Source organism: Ambystoma mexicanum, chromosome 1p (assembly GCF_040938575.1).
Source record: "Ambystoma mexicanum isolate Mex_15411 chromosome 1p, UKY_AmexF1_1, whole genome shotgun sequence".
Lineage (NCBI taxonomy): Eukaryota > Metazoa > Chordata > Amphibia > Caudata > Ambystomatidae > Ambystoma > Ambystoma mexicanum.
In genome coordinates this window covers 1,086,535,014-1,086,558,159 of record NC_090921.1, presented here as the reverse complement: position 1 = coordinate 1,086,558,159, position 23,146 = coordinate 1,086,535,014, and the positions used below count along the sequence as shown (strand labels likewise).

The following is a 23,146-nucleotide window of genomic DNA, read 5'->3' as shown; positions in this document are numbered from 1 at the left end:
ACATTCATGGACCTACTAAGAAGGCTGAATGATCGTTGAGATTCAAGTCAACTAGTAAGGAAGTCTAGTCAGCTTATCACTTCTCTGGGCATATTGTAGAGAAGTTCCAGGTATGGTTTTTACTTTATTTGGTAAAGGATATTGATACTTAAGGTTAGTATAGTGCCTCATGAATAACAAGGTGTATTATATGTTTATGTTTTACCACAGGTGAAGAACCAGCTAGTCTTAGCTTCCAGCCTGGTGTTTGTTAATTTGTCCCTTCCCCCTTTCCCCTGGAAGTGAGGTAAACTGAGCAGTTTATAGTATCAGCTCAGAGTGCCACATTTTGGGTGGATTGTTGGGGGCTCAGCAGCTTCTGCAGACACCAGGATCTCAGCCCGACAATCACACTATCACCCCTCCAAATATGGCTAATATGACTCTGACCTTTATGAGCTGGAATGTCAGGGGGTTAGGCAATTATAAAAAGATGAGACAGATTCAGCTCCAAAACCCACACCCGCTCGGAGCACTGTGAGCGATTCGCCAAGCAATGGGGCCCCCAGAGTTATTACACTAATTATTCCACTCAGAGCCGAGGTACCCTCACCCTAATACATAAAAGCCTGAGGTTTACGTGTCAGCACTCCCACATAGACCCACTTGGAAGGTTTGTGCTCATCGCCGGTATATCACAACATCAGGAGATAGTCATCCTAAACATATATGGTCCCAATGTTGATGACCCGGACTTCTACCTTCACCTGGCCACTCTAGTCGAGAGCTACCCCCTAATCCCTATCCTATGGGGTGGTGACTTCAACACGATACTTGATGTCACCCTGGACAGATCGGGTTCTCGTCCCCGCCAGCTCTCCAGGGCGGCATGCTCTGTCCTGACCTTGCTCCCGCGCCTGGCACTGGTGGACACCTGGCGCCTGATGTATCCTGATGACCGTACATACACCTTTTACTCCTCAGTGCACGATTCACACTCCAGAATAGATAGTTGGCTCGTCACGGACATACTGATCAGAAGCATCACCCGCTTAGCCATCCTTCCCAGGACACTATCAGACCACTCACCTGTACTCATCTCCTTAAACTAGGGACTAGACACCAACAAAACAAGACAGTGGAGGATGTGCCCCCATGTGCTCCTTGACCAGGTGTTTGACTCTGAGCTTGAGTCCTCTATCGAAGAATACTTTGAGATCAATATGAATTCTGTTTCAACACAAGCGGTGCTCTGGGAGGCCTTTAAAGCACACACTAGAGGGGTTGCCATCTCCAAGTGCAGTGGCATACTGAAAGACATCCGTGCCGATATTGCTGCCAGCGAATCAGCCCTGTCCGTCTACGAAGCCCAATACGCGGTTGGCCACTCTGGCGTTGCTGGGTTCTGAGCTGGACAGGTTCCAGGGCCTTGCCGAGCGCGAGGTTAAATTCCTGGACTCCCCTCAATCGGCGAGGAAATATGGTGAAGGTGAACGGCCCGGCAGAATGCCATCTAGACTACTGTGCTGCGAATTTGGTGCCCCCAATATCCCGTCCATCTCTAAACCGGATGGCACACTCGCCACCTCCCCTCAGGATATTAACTCCGAGTTCCTCGCGTTCTACACGTCCCTATACTCCGAGGTAGACGGATCCCAGATTTCTGACATCAATTCCTTTTTAGAGAGCCTTCCTCTATCAGTCCTGTCAGACGACGCTAGCGCCTCTCTCGAGAGGCCCTTTGCCCTAGAGGAAATTGTTGAGGCCATTGAGTCATTGGCATCCAGTAAAGCCCCTGGACCCGATGGGCTTCCGATAGACTTCTATAAAAGATTTAAGGCCCAACTAGCGCCGCACCTACTGACGCTCTGGGAGGGATCATGTGACAGGGGCATACTTCCACCGTTCCTCCGGGAGGCGTTGATTACAGTGCTCCTTAAATCAGGTAAAAACCCTACGAAGTGCAGTTCATACCGCCCCCTCTCTCTGATCAATAGTGACATCAAAATATTTGTCAAACTTCTTGCTAACCGCTTAGCCCCGTTCATGTCCCACATTATCCATCCGGACCAAGCCAGCTTTGTTCCCGGTAGGTCCACGTCCCTCAATCTGAGGAGACTCTTCAATGCAATCAGCCGAATCGACCCCTCCACTCAGGCAGTAGCGGCTACATTGGACATGCAAAAGGCATTCGATTCAGTCTCATGGAGATACCTGTGGTGTGTCTTGAGAAATGTAAATTCGGCCCCAACTTCCGCACCTGGATAAAGCTTCTTTACACCTCCCCATCGGCTAAGGTCCGCACAGAAGATAGGTGCTCTTCCCCTTTTCAGATATTTAGAGGTACCCGCCAGGGATGCCCCTTTTCCCCACTCATCTTTGCTATTGCCATGGAGCCCTTCGCTGACATGATTAGACAATCGCATTCACACAGGGGGTTACGCACGACCGGCCAGACCGACATAGTCCCCTCTACGCTGACGATACCCTCCTGTATGTTCGATCCCCGGCAGTCAACCTTTTGCCTATACTGACAGATGTAGCTCGATTTGGTGACATTTCCGGTTCGAGGGTTAACTGCTCTAAGTCTACATTGTTTCCGCTTACAGACGCCACACTGGCGCCCCCCGACCTACATGGGTTTAACTGGTCTCCTAACAGTTTTACCTACTTAGGGGTGGTGGTCTCCCGTCACACGCCTCAGTTGCGCGATGATAACTTCCATACTTATTTAACTAACCTGGAGGCTAAAACTTCCAGCTGGACTAAACTTCCCCTTTCGCTAGCGGGCAGGATACTCAAAATGATTGTATTGCCTCAATTGCTGTCCCGGTTTACCAATCTGCCTCTATGGCCAGGGGACACTTTATTTCGAACACTGCGCTGCATATGTAATACCTTCCTCTGGCACTCCTGGGCCGTCCGCCTCAAACTTTCCACACTATCCACCCCTAAGGCGTTGGGCGGTTTTAACGCTCCCGATTTTGTCAGATACTGGGTGGTGGCCCAATCACAGTTTGCTGCATTCTGGTTCAATACCACTGATCCCCCCCCACATGTTCGTCTCGAGAAGCTCACTGTCTGTGACCGTGTGCTCGGTTCCCTGGTCCTCCAACCGATTTCCCCTGACTCAAACTCTGCAAATCCTGTAGCCAGTACATCTCTGGCCTTGTCCAAATTCTGGTCCATGGTCGACATCCCCTACCCTTTCCACGGGGATCTCCCACTGTGGAACTTCCTTCCTGATGTTCCGCACGTTCCACTTTCAGTGGTCACTTGCTGGGCCGCTGCTGGCTTCTTGTCTCTGCGCGATGTCGATGAACAGGGAAACTTTATAGAATGGTCTGACCTTCCTCCCTCACTTAGGCGTCGACCTTCGGTGTGGCTGCAGTACTCGTCACTCCGTGGACATCTTAAGTCCAGATACCCGCATTTCCCCGCCTTGCCCCCTGATGAACCTATAGTGGAGGAGCTCTGCTCCTATCTCTCCTTCAAGGGCAAGGTGTCTAGACTTTACTCCTTATTGCAAACTAGAGCGGCCCCCCACTTCACCGAGCTGCGGCGCAAAAGGGAAGAGGACATTGGCTCTGAGATCACTGATGAGAGGTGGGCTCGGATGTGCGCCCGTACTCACGAGGTCTCCTACAACACCAAATTTAAACTTATCCAGTTTAAAATCTTTCACAGATATCATCATATACCCATGAGACTCCATCACATGTTTGATGCTCACCCCCCCTCCTGTCCCAGGTGTGGCGCAGACCAGGCTACCTACATACACATGTTGTTGCTCTGCCCCCGGCTATCCCAATTTTGGCTACACATTTGCTCTACATTGTCCGACATTCTGGAACACCCGATAACCCCTACCCCACTGCACTGCTTCTTCCACGATTTCCCCCAGTTGCCTCGTGACTCTAAGAAACTGGCAGGCCTCTGCATGCTGCTGGCAGTCCGCTGTATATTACTATGTTGGCTCCGCCCTAGAGCCCCTACCTATACACAACGGCTTAGATCGGTCACATGGGCTCACGACACCGAGCAGTCCTGGGGTGCGATGCAGTGTTCGCGCTACAGGTTGAGGGATATTTGGCCGAGATTCTGAGACTTTATCTCTGCCTTGGCCTCACCATCAACTTCTCCCTCTGTTTCCCAAGGTGGTTCCCCTTAGTCAATGACATGTTAAGGTGTATGTGGCAATAACTTGTAATCTGCCTTTTACCAATATGTCATATTTTATTCATTTGTACTGTCTAATACTCGCACTGCTTGTTCTTAGCGCTGGTGCCATGTGGCTCCCTCTGCTGTTTCTTTGTTGTGCTGTCAAGTTAATAAAAAAGAATTAAAAAAAAAAATAAAAAAATAAAAATATCAATGTATGAAGACAAAGCTTGCATAATCATAATAGATGAATACACGGAAGGACTCTCTATAAATACCGAGGAAATAATACTCTCAGTTCAGGATATCTACTACAGCGATATATCGGAAACGTAATTCCCAACACAAATAGACAATTTAGAAAAACGCCCTACTGTAAATTCATCAAGTATAACTGTTGAATCCAAAAACAAGCAGTTCAGACTGCCGGTCTTTGTTGACCCCCGCCGACATTTAATAACGGACAAGTTAATACTTGAACGAACTGAAAGGAAAAATTACGGTTTTATTCTTTATCTGAATAACATGCTCGGTCTAATTCATGTAATCCCAAATCTAAAGGAAATCAACTCAAAACACATAAAATTAATTGAATTTCCAAATGAAGAGAGAACTGACATGATTCTGATCCAATTCAACTCAGTGGCCACCTTCAATTTAGTGATGAGCAACATAAAGCATCTTGCCAACCTTGGATTCAACTGTAAACGAGCTGAGAAAGGGGCGAGGCATTATCCATTGAAAAATGAGACATCTATGGAAGAGTCTCACTTGGAATATAGAAGGAATCAATCCCTGACCTCTGTCTCCGATTACAACCAAAAGCAAAGCGTCGGAAATACAAGAAACAAATTACACACACGAAGGAAAACATATACAAGAACTAGTAGATCGACTTCAGTTTTCCATCCAGTTCATCGTGAATTAGAATCTCGCGGCAATAAGAAGAAACAAAATAATAGAGAACATCAGTAACAATTATCAAATTCTAACCAAACTAGAATTAAGATATGTTCATGGAACTCGAGGGGACTGGGATCCTTATTTACAAGATGAAAACAACAAGCTTCGAGGCTTCCACATCATTTGTGTTCAAGAAACATGGCTATATCAACCTTTAACGTGTGCTGGCTACCTGTCTTGTTTGAACCCTGCTATAAAATCGACCATAGGCTGTCCGGCTGCAGGATTACTGACGCAGATTAAGAATGATGGGATGTTACAAGTTGTTCAAACCATAAACCTTAACTCCTGGGCTCAATACACAATTGTGGAAATTAAGCACCAACCCGATACAACACATATTAAAAGGGGAAATGTAACTGCTACAAAAAAAATTGGGGATCTTTAACATCTATTGGAACCCCATGGTGATCAAAAACAATTGACTCATCGATGTAGTTCTGGCAGCTATCAATGATGTACAGCAAAAGAATAAAGACCTAAACCTGATTATATGCAGAGACTTCAACTTCCATCTCTTTCATTACAAAGGAACAAAAATTGAAAAGCAGTGCCTGCCAAGGCATGCACAAATTTGGTCTAAAGAAATGGAGAAGCGACAAATGACCTTGATGAACAATTATCAGATGGACGATACTTTACCTAAACCAACTTGGTCAAGGGGCAATTCTCTCTACCTCAGAACCAATCACTAAGGAGATCACAAACTTCACTAATGAAGAAACCAGCACCAGTGACCATAACAGATTGTCAATTGAATGGAATGTCTATACAAAGTTATTAAAAAAATACTTCCTCCATTCCCTGGAACTAAAAACTGGCACAAATATTGGAAAGACAAGTAGCAGGTTTAGCCTCCATTTTCCAGCTATCTTCGGATCCGGATATCACGAAAATAGAGTATGGATGGATATTGAAACCTTTTATAACTACCAACAAGAAAGAAACAGCCAAATGTTAAAATGAAACATCAGCATTCGTATTACAAAGAATTAGCTCTGGAAAGAACTAAGAAAGAATATAAGAACTACTATGAACTCTGTACAAGTCGATCGTAACTCCAGAATCCGACTGCTGAAGCAACAATACAAGAACTGGCTGAAATCAGCAAGAGGAGTGATAATTCAGAATGATGCGGAAACCATGCTTTTCACACTTCGGAATAAGAACACCAGAAACCTGTGGAATTTACTCAGTGAAAACGTCTTACAAAAAGAAAAACTGATCCTTGATGTCCCGGAGTCAGAATGGCTTTCTTATTTCTCCAACTTATATAAAAAAAAAACAAATGAGCAGTCTGAAGCCCCAATAGACAACAAAACAGAAAATTGGAACATAGGCTGGGACAGCAATGACATTCTGTTTCATATAAAAAGCACTTAAATCCATCTTGTGCTCCCTGCCCGGATGGTCTGACAAATCAAATGATGCGACAGAAGCCTGAAGCATGGGAAGATTTCTGTGTTCGAATTTTTGAGATCATCACATATAATAAGATCATACCACCAAACTGGAAAACAGCCATCTTGGTTCCAATTTTCAAGAGAGGTGATAGAAAATCACCTTCAAACTATCGCCCCATCGCGTTGCTTGACCCACTGGGCAAGATCTTCGCCTTTCTTTTGTTGCGAGATCTAATTAAATGGGCAAAAGTGTCTGGTAGAATAGATCCAAGACAAACTGGATTTATAAAAGATGTAGGAACTAATATGAATCTAATCGTACTAAATCTACTGAACGACGAGTCTATACATCAAAGAATTGGAATCCATGCTACCTTCATTGACTTCAAACTTGCGTTTGATTCAGTCAATAGAGGTAAACTGTGAAATAAATTGAGTAGATGGAATTGAAGAAATCTCCTTAGAAATGCTAATAAACCGCCCTCAAGTCGCCAAGAAAAGACTTCAAAGAAACAACTGGATCTACACTATGGGAAAAAAAAAAGGATTACCAACTCTCATTGAAATATATGATTGATGTGCGGCCTCTGAAACAACTTCCGCAGTACCTTCAAAAATTTCCAAATAAAATAATCAGACCTGTTTTTACGACTCCACCTTAATCTACTACCCACTCGTGAAACATTAGTAAAAACCAAACATTGCATCCTGAGTTGGGCTAGTGTAGATTCTGCTTACAGCGAGATGAAGTGGAGTCAATTCTCCACATCATCATGGACTGTTTGGCGCTGAATGAAATGAGAACACTTTTTAAAGACATGTTAGTCCCAACAAGGTCACCACTGGACCCAGAACAGTGCTGGGCTTTAATTCTCAGTCGAGACGACAGACCTCTCACATTTAGGATCCTCCAATTTTGGAGAGATACAATGACAAAGGAAGGTCACCAACTGCCTGATTGAATGAACTCTGGTGATAAGGACAATCACTATGAAACAGAAACTTCAGGAGTCAAAAATAGGTTCTTCATTTTTCTTTTATAGCTTGTAAATGTTATAATGAAAAGGTTTTATAACAAACCAAATCATTTCATTAAAAATAAATTGTTTAAATGCTACATCATACTGGGAGGCACCCCATGCATGGTCCTCAAGACTGGGAAAGACACAAGCCCCTCCCTATGTACCACATCTCCAAGTTTTTGTACTCCTATTCCCATCCACCTAAGTCGAGCTTGTACTTCTTTCAATTCCGGGATCAGTCTGTACCCCCAGAGTAGCTGGTCCAGAGACAGCCTCCTGTCTCTCGTTTTATTCATTAAGGTCTGCCACACCTTAACCACCAATTTGCCTGTCTGAGTGAACTCCTCTGGATACGTACCCCCAAAGAGAATCTGGCTGAAGTGCCACCCTTTCTTTGCACTCCTTTCATAACCAACAGCCAGGCCCCCCTGCTCCAGAAAAAAAAACAGTTTGCTGGTACCAACTGAATGGGCCAGAAATATTTCCTTAGATTTTGGAGATTTAGCCCCCCTCCTCCCAGACTGAATTGCTTAGCATGTCAAGGGCTATCTTAAGGATAGTGACACATTTCTTGATGTCATCACTTCTCCCACAGAGGGGGACCCTTCTCACGGGGCCATGGAGGTGAGAACGCTACCCGGTATTCTCCCTGAAGGTGTACTCAGTGGGAGGATCCCATGTGAGGGGACCACTGTGCGAGAAGGGAAGACTATCAAGGGAGAACCCGGTATGTCAAAAACCATTCTGCCCTAGATTATTCACCACACAACACAGATAGGGCTCAAGCATCCACACTCTCTATGTCTCCTCTTTCTTCTGTTAGTTACTTCATGCATACTAGCCCTGTCTATCAGATAGACAATTCTGTGACGAGGAAGAGTGAGAAAAGTATGTGAGTAGATGGCGCCACAAGTACTGATATGAAGAAGTGCAGGACAATGAAGAGCCCTACGCGGAACAAATACAAACATACTAGCTTTCCGGGATTCAAGAGACGACTTACCATAAAAACTGACCAAGGACTTTCCTCAGGGTCAGTCCTGCCACAGACGAGCATTGAGCTGGGAAGCAAAGCCGTACAATGAGGACGCGCTGGAGAAGGAAGTCAGCGCCCGAAAAGGCACAGGGGAGCCTAAACTCACCTGAAGGCTGGGAGACCCAACATCCAGTGGCAGGAACAAAGCCAACCGAGTGGTCCAGGTGAGACCCGACATGTGGGGAGAAACCAGCATGGCAGATCTGCTGAAAGCCGAGAGCACACAGTGAGAGCCAAGGGGAAGACAGAGAAGCTTTCCAGCGTTGCCGAGGACTGGAACCCAAGTTAGAAGGTGCACAGAGGGAGACCGGGAAGGCGCTGGGAACCCCTAGAGGCTGTGGGTGGGAAGAAGTGCAGTACCGTCTTCCTCGTCCCAGTGGGACCGAGCAGAGAAATGAAACAGACATACAGGGTGGGAGAGCACCCCAAAAAAACAGAAAAGAGATAATGGTCTGGGCTCCATATGTTGAGAGAACTGGAGAATTGTACATGCGAGAAAATGCCTGGCAGGATAGTAAACCAGGCCTGATTAAGAGACATTATAAACCTAAGAAAGGGGTCTGGGACACACCTAGTGAGAAGAAAAGACCAGGGGGAGAGAGGGCTACCCTTTGGCAAATGTCAGAAGACAGCCGTCCCTTTAGTAAAAGTCAAGAGAAGACCAGAGGAAGAGAGAAGAACAAGTTACTTACCAACTGTAAGGTTCTTTCGACTGGATGTTCCTCCCACGTATTCCTCATTGTATGATAAATCGTTATCTCCAGCTTCGCTGCTTCGGAAAAAAAAATTCTGAGCAGAGGGCGCTGTGCTCAAGGTCGTGGCGTCGATTGTCCCTCGACTGACTCTGTACTCTGTCGACGTCACAGAAGGTTTAAATAGTTTCAGCCGCGCCAGTTGCTTCAGTTCTGTTTTTCGATGAACATATAGGAGGTACACACAGGCGTGCCCCATGACAGATACATTCTTAGTGAGAGGAAAGTGTAAGAAAACGTAAACTGTACTGCGGGGAAGGATGGGAGGGTCGATGAGGAATACGTGGGAGGAACATCCAGTTGAAAGAATGTTACAGTTGGTAAGTAACTTGTTCTTCGAATGGATTGTGTCCTCCCACGTATTTCTCATCTTATGATAGACTCCCATAGCAGTGGCAATTTTGCAGGTGGGAGTACTAATTACAGTTTTCATGGACAGAAAGCAGAACTGCCTTGGCAAATAACCCCTAATTGGAGGAGGCAGTATCCAAGCAGTAATGCTTGATAAAAGTATGCATTGTTTTCCAAGTTGCAGCTGAACAAATATCTGCTGCCAGGACTCCCCTCTTTAGAGCCGCAGAAGTAGCCATTCCCCTTGTAGAATGGGCTCGAAGCCCACCTGGTGGGTCTTTTCCCGCCAATCTGTAGCATTCAATTATGGCCAAAATGATCCAGCGGGATATGGTCTGTTTTGCTGCTGATAAGCCCAGTTTATGACCAGTATAACCCACAAAAAGTTGGTCATCTTGTCGTAATTTAGACATCCATGAGATGTAAAAACTAAGAGCCCTCTTGGGATCTAGTCTATGCAGTCTCTCCTCTTCATTGCCCAAATGAGGAGGAGGATAAAATGTTGGTAGTATTATTATTTGTGACAAATGGAAGTCCGAAACTACCTTTGGTAAAAAGGAAGGTTTAACTTTAAGGACTACCTTATCCTTATAAAAAATAGTATGTGGTGGTTTGCATGAGAGAGCCTGAAGTTCACTAACCCTGCGGGCTGATGATAGGGCCACAAGAAGGACAGTTTTTAGTGTTAGAAGCCTCAATGGACAGGAGTCCAGAGGCTCAAAGGGTATGCAAGTAAAACATTTTAGTACTAAATTTAAATCCCAAGTTGGAACATGAGAAGGTACTGGAGGGTATACGTTAGTAAGCCCTTTTAAGAATTGACTTATTATTGGTATTTTGAAATATGAAACCTCTTCCAAGGTGCGCTTGAAAATGAACAGCGCAGCAAGGTATCCTTTGATTGTTCCTATCTGGAGCCCCAGATTGGCTAGATGTAATAGAAAAGAGAGCACCACTGGAGTGCCACATTGAAAAGGGTCCACATCCTTATCTTTGCACCAGTTAATAAACCTGTTCCAGCGACATTGGTACAAAGATTTTGCTGCTGGCCTTCTGGCCAAAAGCAAGACTTCCATTACGTCATCCGGAAGATCCCAATCCTTGTATCTCAACCTCTCAGAAACCATGCGTGAAGGTTGAGTGTCTTGACCTCTGGATGGAGAACCCGACCTTCCTCTTGCGAAAGAAGATCCTCTCTTTGTGGAAGATGTATTGGAGGGCAGATGACCATTTCTAGAATGTCCGGGTACCATGTCCTCCTGGCCCAATACAGGGCAATTAGGATCATGGTTTTCGTGAACTTTCTCAACCTCCTGATTACTTGAGGAATCACGGGGACTGGGGGAAACGCATACAGTAGTGGAAACTTCCACCCCACTACGAATGCGTCTCCCAGAGCTCCTCTTTGAGGAAATTCCCTTGAGCAGTACTGATCGCACTTCCGGTTGATCGCGGTGGCGAACAGATCCACTTGAGGGGTTCCCCAAAGGGCGAAGCTCTCCAGAAGGACTTCCTGAGTCAGCTCCCACTCGTGAGAGACCGTGCTCTGTCTGCTCAGAGCATCTGCCGCCGTGTTCTTCTCTCCGGCTAGGTGAATTGCCGATAGAGAGGTTCCTTCACGTATTGCCCAAAACCAGAGCTGCATTGCCTCTCTGCACAGTGGTAGTGACCCTACACCTCCTCTCTTGTTGAGGTAATACATTGCCACTGTATTGTCTGTCATTATCAGGACATTCTTTCCCTGTACAGAGGGCAGAAAGGCCTTCATCGCTAGTCTGATTGCCCTCAGCTCCAAAAGGTTGATGTGTAGTTTGGACTCCGATGGAGCCCAAAGACCGCTGATTGTCAGATCTTTGGTGTGTGCTCCCCACCCCGTGAGTGAGGCGTCCGTCACTACTGTTATCTCCGGGCATAGTTGCCAAAAAGATTCTCCCTTGAGAATGTTGTTGTTGCAAGCCCACCATAGAAGATCCTGAGCAACTGCACTCGGGACTTGCAGAAGATCCGACAAATTCCCTGAGAACTGGGACCACTGAGTTCTGAGTGCCCATTGAAGAGATCTCATTCTCAACCTGGCCTCTGGTACTAGGAAAATGCAGGATGCCATGAAGCCGAGCAACCTGAGAAAATCTAAGGCCGGTAGATGTTGGGTATTCTGGAACTTTGTTACCATTTGCTGGATGTGGAGAGCTCTCACTTCGGGAGGCAAGGCTTTTCCCGAGGAAGTATCCAAGACTGCTCCGATAAACTGGAGCTTTTGGGATGGTATCATATGGGACTTCCTGGAATTGAGGGAGAAGCCCAATTTGTGGAGGAAGTGGCAGGTAATCGAAAGATGTTCCTGAGCTTGTTTTGGAGAACTTGCTCTGATCAACCAGTCGTCCAGGTAGGGGTAGATGTGAATATCCCCTCTCCTGAGACTCGCTGCCACAACCGCCAACAGTTTGGTGAAAACCCTCGGGGCGGAGGTCAACCCGAATGGCAGAACCCGAAACTGATAATGAGAGTTGCCAATCGCAAACCTCAGGTACTTTCTGTGCTTTGGATGGATTGGCACATGAAAGTAAGCATCCTGAAGGTCCAATGATACCAACCAATCTTGGAGTTGGAGAGCCTGAAGGATCTGAGAAAGAGTCACCATCTTGAACTTGTCCTTCCTGAGGAACTTATTCAAGTTTCTTAAGTCCAAGATGGGTCTCAGTCCTCTGTCCTTTTTTGGGATGAGAAAATATGGGGAGTACCAACCCCTGTTCCTCTCCGCTACAAGTACCTGTTGTAAGGCACCTTTCTCTAGCAGGGTTAAAATTTCCTGCAACAGGAGCGGGTCTGGAGTTTTTACAGAGTTGGCTCCCGGTGGATGATTCTGAGGCCTTTTTTGGAAGGGGAGACAGTAACCTTGAGCTACTGTTTCCAGTGCCCAAGCATCTGAGGTAATGCCCCGCCATTCCTTCAGATGCTGAGAGATCCTGCCTCCCATTGGTGTTTTGTTGAACAAGGTCTCAGAGGGATTTGGAGGTGGCTGAGAGTAAAGATGCTGCTCCTGAGGTTGACTTTGCACCTCTTCTTCGTGCACCACGAGGGTAATTTCTTTTGCCCCTTTGAGAAGCCTGTCCTCTTCCTCTACCAAATGAGGAGTAGTAACGAAAAGAGCGACCCCTCCAGGAAGATGAGCCGGAATAGGGTTTTAGAGGCTGGCGCATGGAGGCAGTAAGCGATTTAGCTGCCGCTTTCGAGGTCTGAAGTTTTTCTAGGCTTTCATCAGCCTTACTGCCAAACAGCCTCGAGCCATCAAAGGGCATGTTGAGGAGTCTGGCTTGCACGTCTGATGCAAACCCCGACTTCCTCAACCACGTAAATCTGCGTATCACAATGCTTGCAGCCATGGATCTGCTGATACTATCAGCAGTATCCAGTCCAGACTGGAGACATTCCCCCATTGATTCCTTCCCATCTTTGACTATATTCAGGAAGCCTTCCCTTTCCTCGCCTTCCGGAATATGATCAGCCGCGCCGAAATACAGTCCCACAGGTTATGGGTAAACCTGGCCAGGGTACAGGTGACATTTGGCAATTTAAGGGCCATGCTGGCTGAAGTGAAAACTTTACGTGCCCAGGCATCAACTTTTTTATCCTCTCTATCTGGAGGGATAGTGGGATATGCAGTTTGTTTTGATGTAGATGCTGCCTGAATAACTAGACTTTCTGGATTTGGATGCCTGTTTAAGTATTCAGGATCCGTACCAGCTGGTCTGTATTTCTTGGGGAAATTACTATCTGCAGCAGCAATGCGCTCAGGTTTTTCCCAGTTTTTCTCCACCATCCTCTGAAGAGCCCTGTGGAAGGGGAGAACTGGATCTTTTTGAGGACCTCTGACAATAATATCTTTCATGTCGTCCTGTTCAAAAACTGGTTAAGTGTTACCCCAACCCATATACTCAATCACTCTGGTCATAAGACTCCTGTACCCTGAGTCTGCATGTTCTGCAGGATCAGGTCTGGCAAACGCTAATTCTGGGGAGGTGTCAATTCCACTGGCAGAATGTAGAGTGTCACTCAGGTCTCTCATTTTAGACTCTTGATCAATGAGTTCCTCAGGAACTTGTTTTGTGCCATATGAAACTCCAAAAGGAGTGACTTCATCTTCCTCCAAGCCAGATTCATCATAAATTGAGGACATGGACTTAAAAAAGTCTGACCTGGGCAACGGAGTGAATCTCCTTTCTTCCTCTACCATATGTGTCGAAGAAATGGAAAAATCCTTCGAAGTTGTCGAAGGAATCTTCGATGACTTGGAAGATGACTTTGATACAGGCGTCGAGGTTGTTTTTGGTTTCGATGCCGAAACGATCGACGCCGTTGGCGTCGATGAAGTTGCCGAAGCCTTCGATGACTTATGTTTTTTATATAGCACCGGAGAGGTGCTCGACTCTCGAAGAGTCGTCGACGACTTGGCGTCGACTCAAGTTTTTTGAGTATCATCGACACTACTGGTTTTTACCATGGCAGTTTTAGACTTCCCTTTGTCGTCCAATGGAGCGACTTTAGGGGTATGGCTTTTCCGAGGTTCATTCGAGGGGGTCAGGCCGCATTCTCGAATACCTCCATCATCTTTTTACGAAATTTCTCCCATTTTCTGGGGGAATCAGATTTTGTCGGACATCGAATTTCTGCAGTCGACTCAGAAGATGATGATGAGGGAGATCTATGTCTCCTCTTCATTTTTTTGGACGAGGAAGAAGAATTTCTCGATCTACTCCTAGATCGAGATCTCTTGGAATGCCTATGGGGATCAGATTCCTTCGAATCAGTCACTTTTTTATGTTTTTTGGACATAGCCTTTTTAGAGGCTTCCCTCCCCACTGACAGTTTACCTCTCCTCTCACAAAGAGCTTTCTCAGTCATCGATTGGCAGGAACCACAGTCGTCGGTTCGGTGACTAGAACCGAGACACCAGAGACAAACCCGGTGAGGATCCGTGATCGACATTTTCGATCCATAATCTACACACTTCTTGAACCCAGTCTTGGGTGTTGAAGGAGTCGAAGACGACATTTTCTTCACAGAAAATCTCAAGCGCTCCGTTCTCGATTGCGAAGCGATCGGAAAAACGGAACTGAAGCAAATGGCGCGGCTCGAGCAATTTATACCATCGGTGACATCAACAGAGTACGGAATCCGTCGAGGGACAATCGACGCCACGACCACAAGCACAGTGCCCTCTGGCGAGAATTTTTTTTCTGAAGCAGCGAAGTTGGAGATAATGATTATAAGATGAGGAATATGTGGGAGGACACAATCCATTCGAAATATCGTTTGGCAAAAGTCAAGAGAAGACCAGAGGAGGAACGACATATCCTCTGGTAAAAATACAGACATCACTGAGATTATTTAAAAGAGAGCCTAAGAAAGGCTTGGGGAAGGGAGGCATTTACCCCACCTTAGTTAAAGTGTAAAGAATCACCTGCGAAGGCCTGGGGAAGGAAAACCCTCCCCCTATCTTTGTAGAACTATACAGAAAAGCCTAGTGAGGGCCAGGGGAAGGAGGATATTCCGCCATCATTTACAAACTGCGTAAACCCATCCAGAAAGAGGGAGCCACCCTTCTGGAATCAGGTTGTAACCTATCCTATAGTTTTCTTTGGAAGGGTAAGGGACAGAAATAGGTATGGGACACAGGACAGTGGATTACTTGATTTTGACGGACATTCCAATATCATCCTTAGTTTTGTTTGAGGCAGGGCAACCCCTCTTAGTTATAGGAACATATTGAGTTCTTCCTCATTTTTCTGTTAAAATAAATGTTTATGCCAACAAGCTTGCCAACGTTGTGTCTCGCGTCTACTTCTGCACCCTTACAGGAGTCATCCCGCAGAGCAAGTGCCGCAACCCCTTATACACTTTGTTGAATTCCCCTAGGGTATCTCATTAGGTGAGGCCTGTAGGATATATAGCCCACCTCTACACCTCCCACAGGAAATCAGCTACCAAATGATCCCAGTCGAACTGAAGGAACTCATCCTGGGACCCGTTATCATAACTCCCAAGTATCAAAACGTTTTTCTAGTGGGTAAGATTTCTTCTCACTGCGCATGATCGTCTTGTCCTCCTGTGACAACTAAAAATGCAGACTTCCCCCAATTAATCCATATGCCACTAAAGTTGTCGTTGACACATAGGAAGAGACCCACTCTGGGTACCGTCCACTCAGGGTTGCTCACATATAGGAGCACATCATCGGCAAATAGTGAGATCTTATCTATATGACCATCCAGCCCTCCAATACCCCGAAACACAGCGTCACTTCTCACTGTTTCGGCTAGTGGGTCTATTAGCAATGCAAAGAGGGAGAGAGAGAGGACATCCCTGCCTCGTGCGCCCTCGATAAAGCAAGGGAGCCGAGAGCCGATCATTCACCCTAACCAGTGCCGTTGGTGAACCATACAGCAATTGTATCCAGCCGATAAATGTCAGGCCCATCCTCACTAAAACTGCCCAGAAGAAGGCCCAGTCTACCGAAAAATCCTCAATAGTTGATGTCAGTAGATTCATATTATGCTTGGTCTCCTCTATTTCACCTTGTAAGCAAATCATGTCTTCTTGCAGGGAATGTACAGCAGTTTCGGTATCTGCCATTTGAGTATCTGTTTAAAATCTTTGGAAAGCTCAAAGAGATATGAATGTCCTCTGTTGCATTCTATATTTCAGACTTCAGCATGAGGGCTAATTCCGCTTTCAAGGACTTGAAGATCTTGCTTGCTTAGTGGGGTGTAATGTGCTTCTACAGAATACGATGCAAGCCAGTTAGGCTTGCCCCCTTCTCACTTCTTTCCATGAACTGTGTTCTGTTTTTATCTGGTGACCAAAATGGTGAAATCGTCTTTGCTTTCATGGAAGATATTTTTTGTTGGCATCCAGATGAGTTAAGATGTGATCCAGTCTCTTTCTCTGGAAATATGTTCAAGCTATTTATATCTAAATTTGGTTAGATCGGGGAGAGAATGTGCTAGAAAATGGGAGGATACCATAGGATTCTGTCCACTAGCTCTTCAAATGGAATGCTGCCCTCATCTACCGGGTAGGAGAGCAATCAAAGGCCACAGTACTCAAAATATAGCAAGGGCACCAGCAGGGTGGAGGGGGCTAACCGCTCCTTGTTAATTTAGGTTAAAAGATTAGGTTAAAGGATTGGACCAGTTACACCCCCTGGGGACTCGTATGCTCATAGAATGTAACTGGCACTTGATCCAAGTGGAGGTCCCTACCGCCCTCTCAGAGTCAGGTGGTTATCTGCAGCACACTCTTCAGAACCGTAGTGCAGGATCGGGCAAACAGTGGTTCACGGGACGCTCTACTAAAACTTGATACAGGTACAGGACTAGCACTTCCCGGCGCCGGAGATCAGGGGAGACTGGTCCGCTTCACAGGCCCTGCTCTTGCTACGCCACTTCCCGGTGCTGTAGATGAGGGGCAGAAATGAACGCAGAGACAGGTCCGCTCCACAGGCCCAGCACAGGCTCCACCAACCACTGAACATCTAGGGCCATTCTTCAGTGGCTCATCCCACTGCCCTGTAGCAGAGAGAGGTAGGTGGGTCTCCCTGCGCCACGCAATGTCAGGCCTCTCTAAACCTCTGAGTCCCAAACCAGACCTCAGAGCTTCAAGGCGGCACGTGGGAGGCTGGTCCAGGAGCACACTGTTATGGGCTGTTGCGTAGCTTCCATCAGGGTTGGGAATGGCAGATCATGCTTAGATGGTGGGGGAATCCACTTCGCAGACCGGCGGTAATACTGGGAAGACGAGGGATAAATCAATTGGTGGCCATTACGTATATTAAGTATATTGGAAATATGTTTTGATTAGAGATATTCATGTATATTAACCACTGTGTTTTCCTTGCAGCTATTTGGGGACAATGCACGGCACCTACATCCTCCTCACCCTTAGACCTCAGTTTTTCTAATCTCTGGCCTTACATGACACTATAAAAGGCTGTGGAGAACAGCAGCAAACCAGTACAGTTCCTGATACTATCTAGCTCAATCAGGGTGCACCCAAACAGCATCACACTGTCTCAACCTTGCAGCTGAAGATCAAAGGAGGAACTTCGGTCTGACTGTTCCGTCATGGTTGAATACTCTCTCTAAGCCGACTGTATATCAAATTAACACAAGCAATAGCCCTGCTGTGCAATGCTGGAAAGACTAACCTTTGACTCTTGCGTAGAAGAGCAAGTGTAAAGATGTGACACCAGCAGTACTATTGTGACATAGAAAATATAGTGCAATAACTTTAGTAGACTGGGTACAAATTTAGCGGATTAGGGTGGCATAAATGAAGGTTTTTATTGTACAATTTCTCCAAAAATACAACAGGGTTGCCTAACCGGTTTGTTGATGAAACAGCGCATAGGACTGGACAAAGGAGTGGTAGTTACTAGTTCCTCTGGCTTTTTCCAGCCTTTATAGGAAGGATTTAAGTTCAGCCTACTGAATATTTTCTGGTAGTTTCTTATGAGGTATGGAATGGGATGAGGCCTGGACCTAAGGGCTTTAACTATAACTAAAAAGGGCAGCCGTACTGAAGCGGTCAGGTTGGAGCAGTAAAACAGTAAAAGAGTAAAAGGGCCTATTCTAAAGGAACTAGTGTCCTTATCCATAAACCCCATACAATACACATGGTCAAAGGGATTTAGGGCCGAACAGACTTCTTGGCTCACTCATAATCTCAGGGATATCATGCCCAGTAGGCTTTGGAGTTCAGTCCTAGTCCCAGGGATATTGTGCAGTATACTCCTTGGTTCTCTTGGCTCTCTTAGTGCAAATAATGACAGCCTCTGATTGCAGGTTGTCTTCTTAGGCTCAATAAAGTCTCAAATGCCTAGCAGCGAGCAATTCCTATTTCCTCTTGCCGTAGGAATTTTCTTTACCAACAAGAATGACCCTCCCCCATTCCAGATAATCTCTACTGCTATAATTGGGGATTGTTTTTGATTGTACAGGTGAGCACCTTAGAATGTATGAGTGTGCAAGGTATCTATGCAGAGCCAGGGGCTGCCCTTACATGAGTAGTACATGAGCAGTGCTTCTTCACCACTGTAGCTGGGATCTGCCGTCCGTCTACAACATTGTCAATTAAACCCATCCACTCTGGTGACACAGAGGAGAGAGGGGAATACTAAGCCTATGTATCTGACTAAGGAAAGGGTCTATTCTAGGGAACTGTTTGTAAGAGCAAGTGTTTGCCTTGCATGGTTCTGTCCATACTGTAAACATCTTTAATTGTTTCTATCACCATCTACTTGGGATGCTGTCTCGCAAAGGAGGTTGTTTGGGTCAAGGCAGCCCTGAGAGATCCATTGAGTTCCATCCTCAGATAGCTCTTTACAGCAATTGTTAGTGTCCCGGCACCACAGCTGGCCCATAAAAAGGTGTCTATCACAAAACACTGATGAACACAAAACAAATAATATGTTGTAATATGCTAAACGGAAAGGAGAGTCTGTTAACTCTGAGAAGTATTTTACTAGGATGGTGGGGATAAGACTGACATTGTTATAGCCTCAAAATAAATCCTAAGGAGTGGAAGATGGCGCTCTACTGTTTTCCATCGTCCAGTTGGAATATGGACCTTAGCACCTCCTGTCTCGCAACAGAGTTACTCTTTGTCCTAGTTAAGTCTCCATTGTGAAAACAGAGACGGGGCAGGTAAGGAGAAGGTTGTTCAATGCATGTGGGACAATATGAAGGGTTATGTGGTCCTGGATGTTTACAAACTGATTTGTGTCTTCTTATGTATCTGCAGGGATTTAGTGGAGTCAGTAACCACCTTCTAATCAAGCATACAGCGACTGATGGATTCCCTCTCCATCACCATTGCTGGGGGCCTGGAAGTTTCTGTTCCAGAAGCATTTTGTTGTAGCTGGGATAGGAACACCTGGAATACTGGGGTTAAGTGTCTGAATACATGGCTTCCATTTCTGTTGGCCATTGGAAAGAAAACAACAGACAGGACTTAGCTTTCAAAAACATCATATCCTTTCACAGACAATGCCGATCACAAACAATCACAATGCACCCCGCCATGTAAGAATGGTGACCCTTGTAGGCATCAATACTGCATTGACTCTCTGTAGTGTACTTTGCTAACTATAGTGCCTAATTCTACCATGAAGTTTGGGATGAAACGAATGCTCTACATAGCAACAATACAGAAAGCACCAGAGGATGAAGCCAGACAGAGTAGTGAATCATTTCTAACACTGCTGATAAGTGTACATTAAAGCCAGCTCTGTTGTGTTAAAGGGTTCTCTAGTCTGAGTCATTGGCTTATCTGCTGAAACTGATGCATTCTGTAGGTGTCGAGTAGCACGGAATACAATATGAAGTGATCCACTGGGTACCTACCCAGCAGTACAACCGAGGCGCTACAATTGAGCCCATGACATGGTAATGCATTCTGACCACTACTGACCAGGGCCTAATAATCAAAAACTTAAGTATGAATGCTTCTTTATGCCTGTGCCAGAACAGATATATTGTAGTTGCCTTTCTCTGGGAACATGATTGCTTCTATTAGTGTTTATATATTCCATTAATTGAAGGTTTGGTCACTAATTCTAACAAACATTTCTTTCTTTGTGTGTTTGTGAAACAATAAAAGATCTAAAATATAGCAACGATTTCGTGGCTTACCAAATCTGGCTTACCTGGAAGACACTTTTGGTTCGTATGCGATCAGTCACAAGATGCAAGATTTGAGCATGGAGGCTGCCTGTATTGTCAATATCACCGATGAGGGTTGGAAACACCTTAATAAAAACAAAAATAGGAAGAGGTCAGAACTGTGCGCAGCTTGAAAAGGAAACCTTAACAAAATTAAATGGAGCGGTCAAACAAATATTTAGAGATAAGAGCAGGGCAATGGCCTTTTACTAATGGGGAGTAAATGAGCCCCACCTACACCTTCTCTTTACAAAAAATTCTGCAAAGCTTTCATTAAAGAGGTTGTATGCTTCTTTTAATAAAGGAGCAAAGTATTCCACTAATAAAGGAACCTGTTGTCGGATTCTTTAAGTGAGGTGCACATTGCAGGTCACTAGAGCGGTCCACTTGGGATAGTCTGGTCAAAGGACAGAAGATAGGAATATTTACTGCAGGGCATCAAGTTAAACATTTGAGATCCCCTGGCACATGCATAAGTACATATTAGGCCACCATTAGTGCCAGTGGTGCCACGGATTGCAGTGCCTCTCCAAATATACCATTAGTAGCACAGACAGAGTGGGCCTGTGGACAGGAACATCTACAGCAAAGGGTATTAAGTCTATCCCTACAAAGGTAACTACAGTGACTAACTTCTACTTAGGGTACACCTATGCCTCCTACCCCCAAAACCTAAGGGAAGATGCAACAATATCATTTTAAGTGCCAGTAATGATTTTACTAAGTTGGTCATGTGAGAATCCTGAAGGTGTCTCACTTGCTAGTCCCCGGGGATCTGTCATGCAGGTGGCCAGGACACGGCCATCACTATTGCATCCAGTTCCTGGGGTGGATTAGTGTGGGAGGATCACCTGGATGAGGGCTCTTCGGGGAGTGGAAGTGGTACACCGAAAGGTTAGGTGTGATATCCCCTTCATTATGATACCTTTTCCCCGTCCAACCCCGCAGGATATTTAGGAGCTATACCCCTCTTTTTCCAACACAACACTTTCTCACACTGTGAGCGACAACGGACTAAGACCAGAGCCGTTTACCTGACATGTCACAACACAAGAGTCAGGCAATTGCCGACAACTACACACACCTGACTGCCCTTTCCCTTCCTCATAGGGATAAAAGGCGGAGCACGAGAGCACACTCTGAGCAAGGCCGAACGCACGAGGAAGCAGTTATTCCAGGACGGCAGTTCAAATGGAGGAGATAGGCAGCGAGACTGGAAAGGACATCAAGGAGGAAGTTGCCCTTGCCCTCTTCAACCCAGACCTGCAAAGCCTCCATCAAAGGAAACATAAAACCGAGAATCGCAGTTGGCGAATGTTGTGACGGATGTCAGCAGTACATGGAACCCTACCCATCGTAGTACCGTCCTTGACTCCAGCAGCAAAAGAAACGCCAACAAGTTCAGCACAGCCGGTGAGTCAGAAGAACTTGATAAGTGGTCCGGACTGTGTTAGGCTCAAGGTTGAAGTGGCAAAATTAAGAAGATTAATGGACAGAGCTCTTTTTGTGAATGAACTTGGTACCAGAGAGTGGTCCGGCGACACAGGGGCGCTCATTCGAACGTCTAGCTGGTACCCCTCTCCTGAACAAAGAGAATGTGGAATTACAAAAGTATTGAAACTACAAGTACCAAGGGGCCATATGGAAGGCCCACGTGAGGTGTCAAGGTGGTCATACAGGGGTCAAGCCAAACCCCTCGTACAATCAAAAGTCCTTGACATGTTGCAGAAGTAGTTTTGATGATTGTGAAATTGTGAACCCGACTGAGGGAATTTTGAAACAAGCATTTTCGCCCGGCTGAGGGGAACGCCTCGCGAACTGCGATTTTGTGAAACCCGCACTTGCCATAGGCAAACAGTGTGACCTGGCGAGACGTGATCGCCCTTAGGAAGTCTCTGTTTAAAATTGGCAAGTGCTTTGGAAGGACTGAGCCTGGATGAGGGGGACCTAACTAAAACTAGATGGTTGTTTAAAGGACATTGTGATTTTTGAATATTAAAAATGGGGAGATTGTGATTGAAAGGGGGTAGTAAACGTGACTGAGGGATGTCAAGAGAAAAGCTAAGGGAAGTGAATTCCAAATTGTGAAGAAGCTAAGTGAACTAGATTGTGACAAGTATGAACCCGACTGAGGGATGTCCACAATGAGTGGTTGGTCTGAGCCCGACTGAGGGAGGCTAATGACAGAGAAGGATAGGAGCCCGGCTGAGAGGGATCCAAGGGTGAAGGGTAATCACCGGACATGAAGATTAGCAGAAGGAACTTTTATTTGTTGTTTTTGGCATATCAGGCCCTCTGAAGAAATAGACTTGCATGAGAAAAGATTTGGGCACTGAAGACCCTGATATAGAGGAATGGAACTGTAAGCTTGGGCCAGAGAACCCAGTAGTGTGCTGTGGTCAAGAGTCCCGCCTTGTCCCATGCTAAAAAACACAGGGAAGGGAGACCCCGGCCATAACATCCTGACTTATCGTTTTGTGAACACTTCTTTCTTTTCTTGTGAATATTATCCCACACTATTTGCGTAGCATAGCAGTAAGGATTGGCAATAGGTTTTTTAGCATAGGCCCTTTTTATTTGACTAGACTCCACTAGGACTGTATTAATATTATTTGATGGTTGTAGCTTGCTTCCATCTTAGACTTTCGATTAGGCATTTATCTCACCCATCTTGCAGTTTAATAAACACCCTTGAACTGTGATCACTTGTCGGTGTCTTACTTTGATACCATAGAAAAAGTGGTTAGGGCGGGCACCG

At 45.7% G+C, this 23,146-nt stretch overlaps 1 protein-coding gene across 2 annotated transcripts in view; it reads right to left on the bottom strand.

Moving 5' to 3' along the window:
• Positions 1-23,146, bottom strand: part of TOMM40L (translocase of outer mitochondrial membrane 40 like) — a 740,875-nt gene that overhangs the window by 405,438 nt on the left and 312,291 nt on the right. For both annotated transcript variants that reach the window (XM_069604678.1, XM_069604679.1), the window contains one exon: positions 20,373-20,474. In XM_069604678.1, the coding sequence (XP_069460779.1) occupies positions 20,373-20,474 (102 nt within the window). The remainder of the gene's footprint in view (positions 1-20,372; positions 20,475-23,146) is intronic.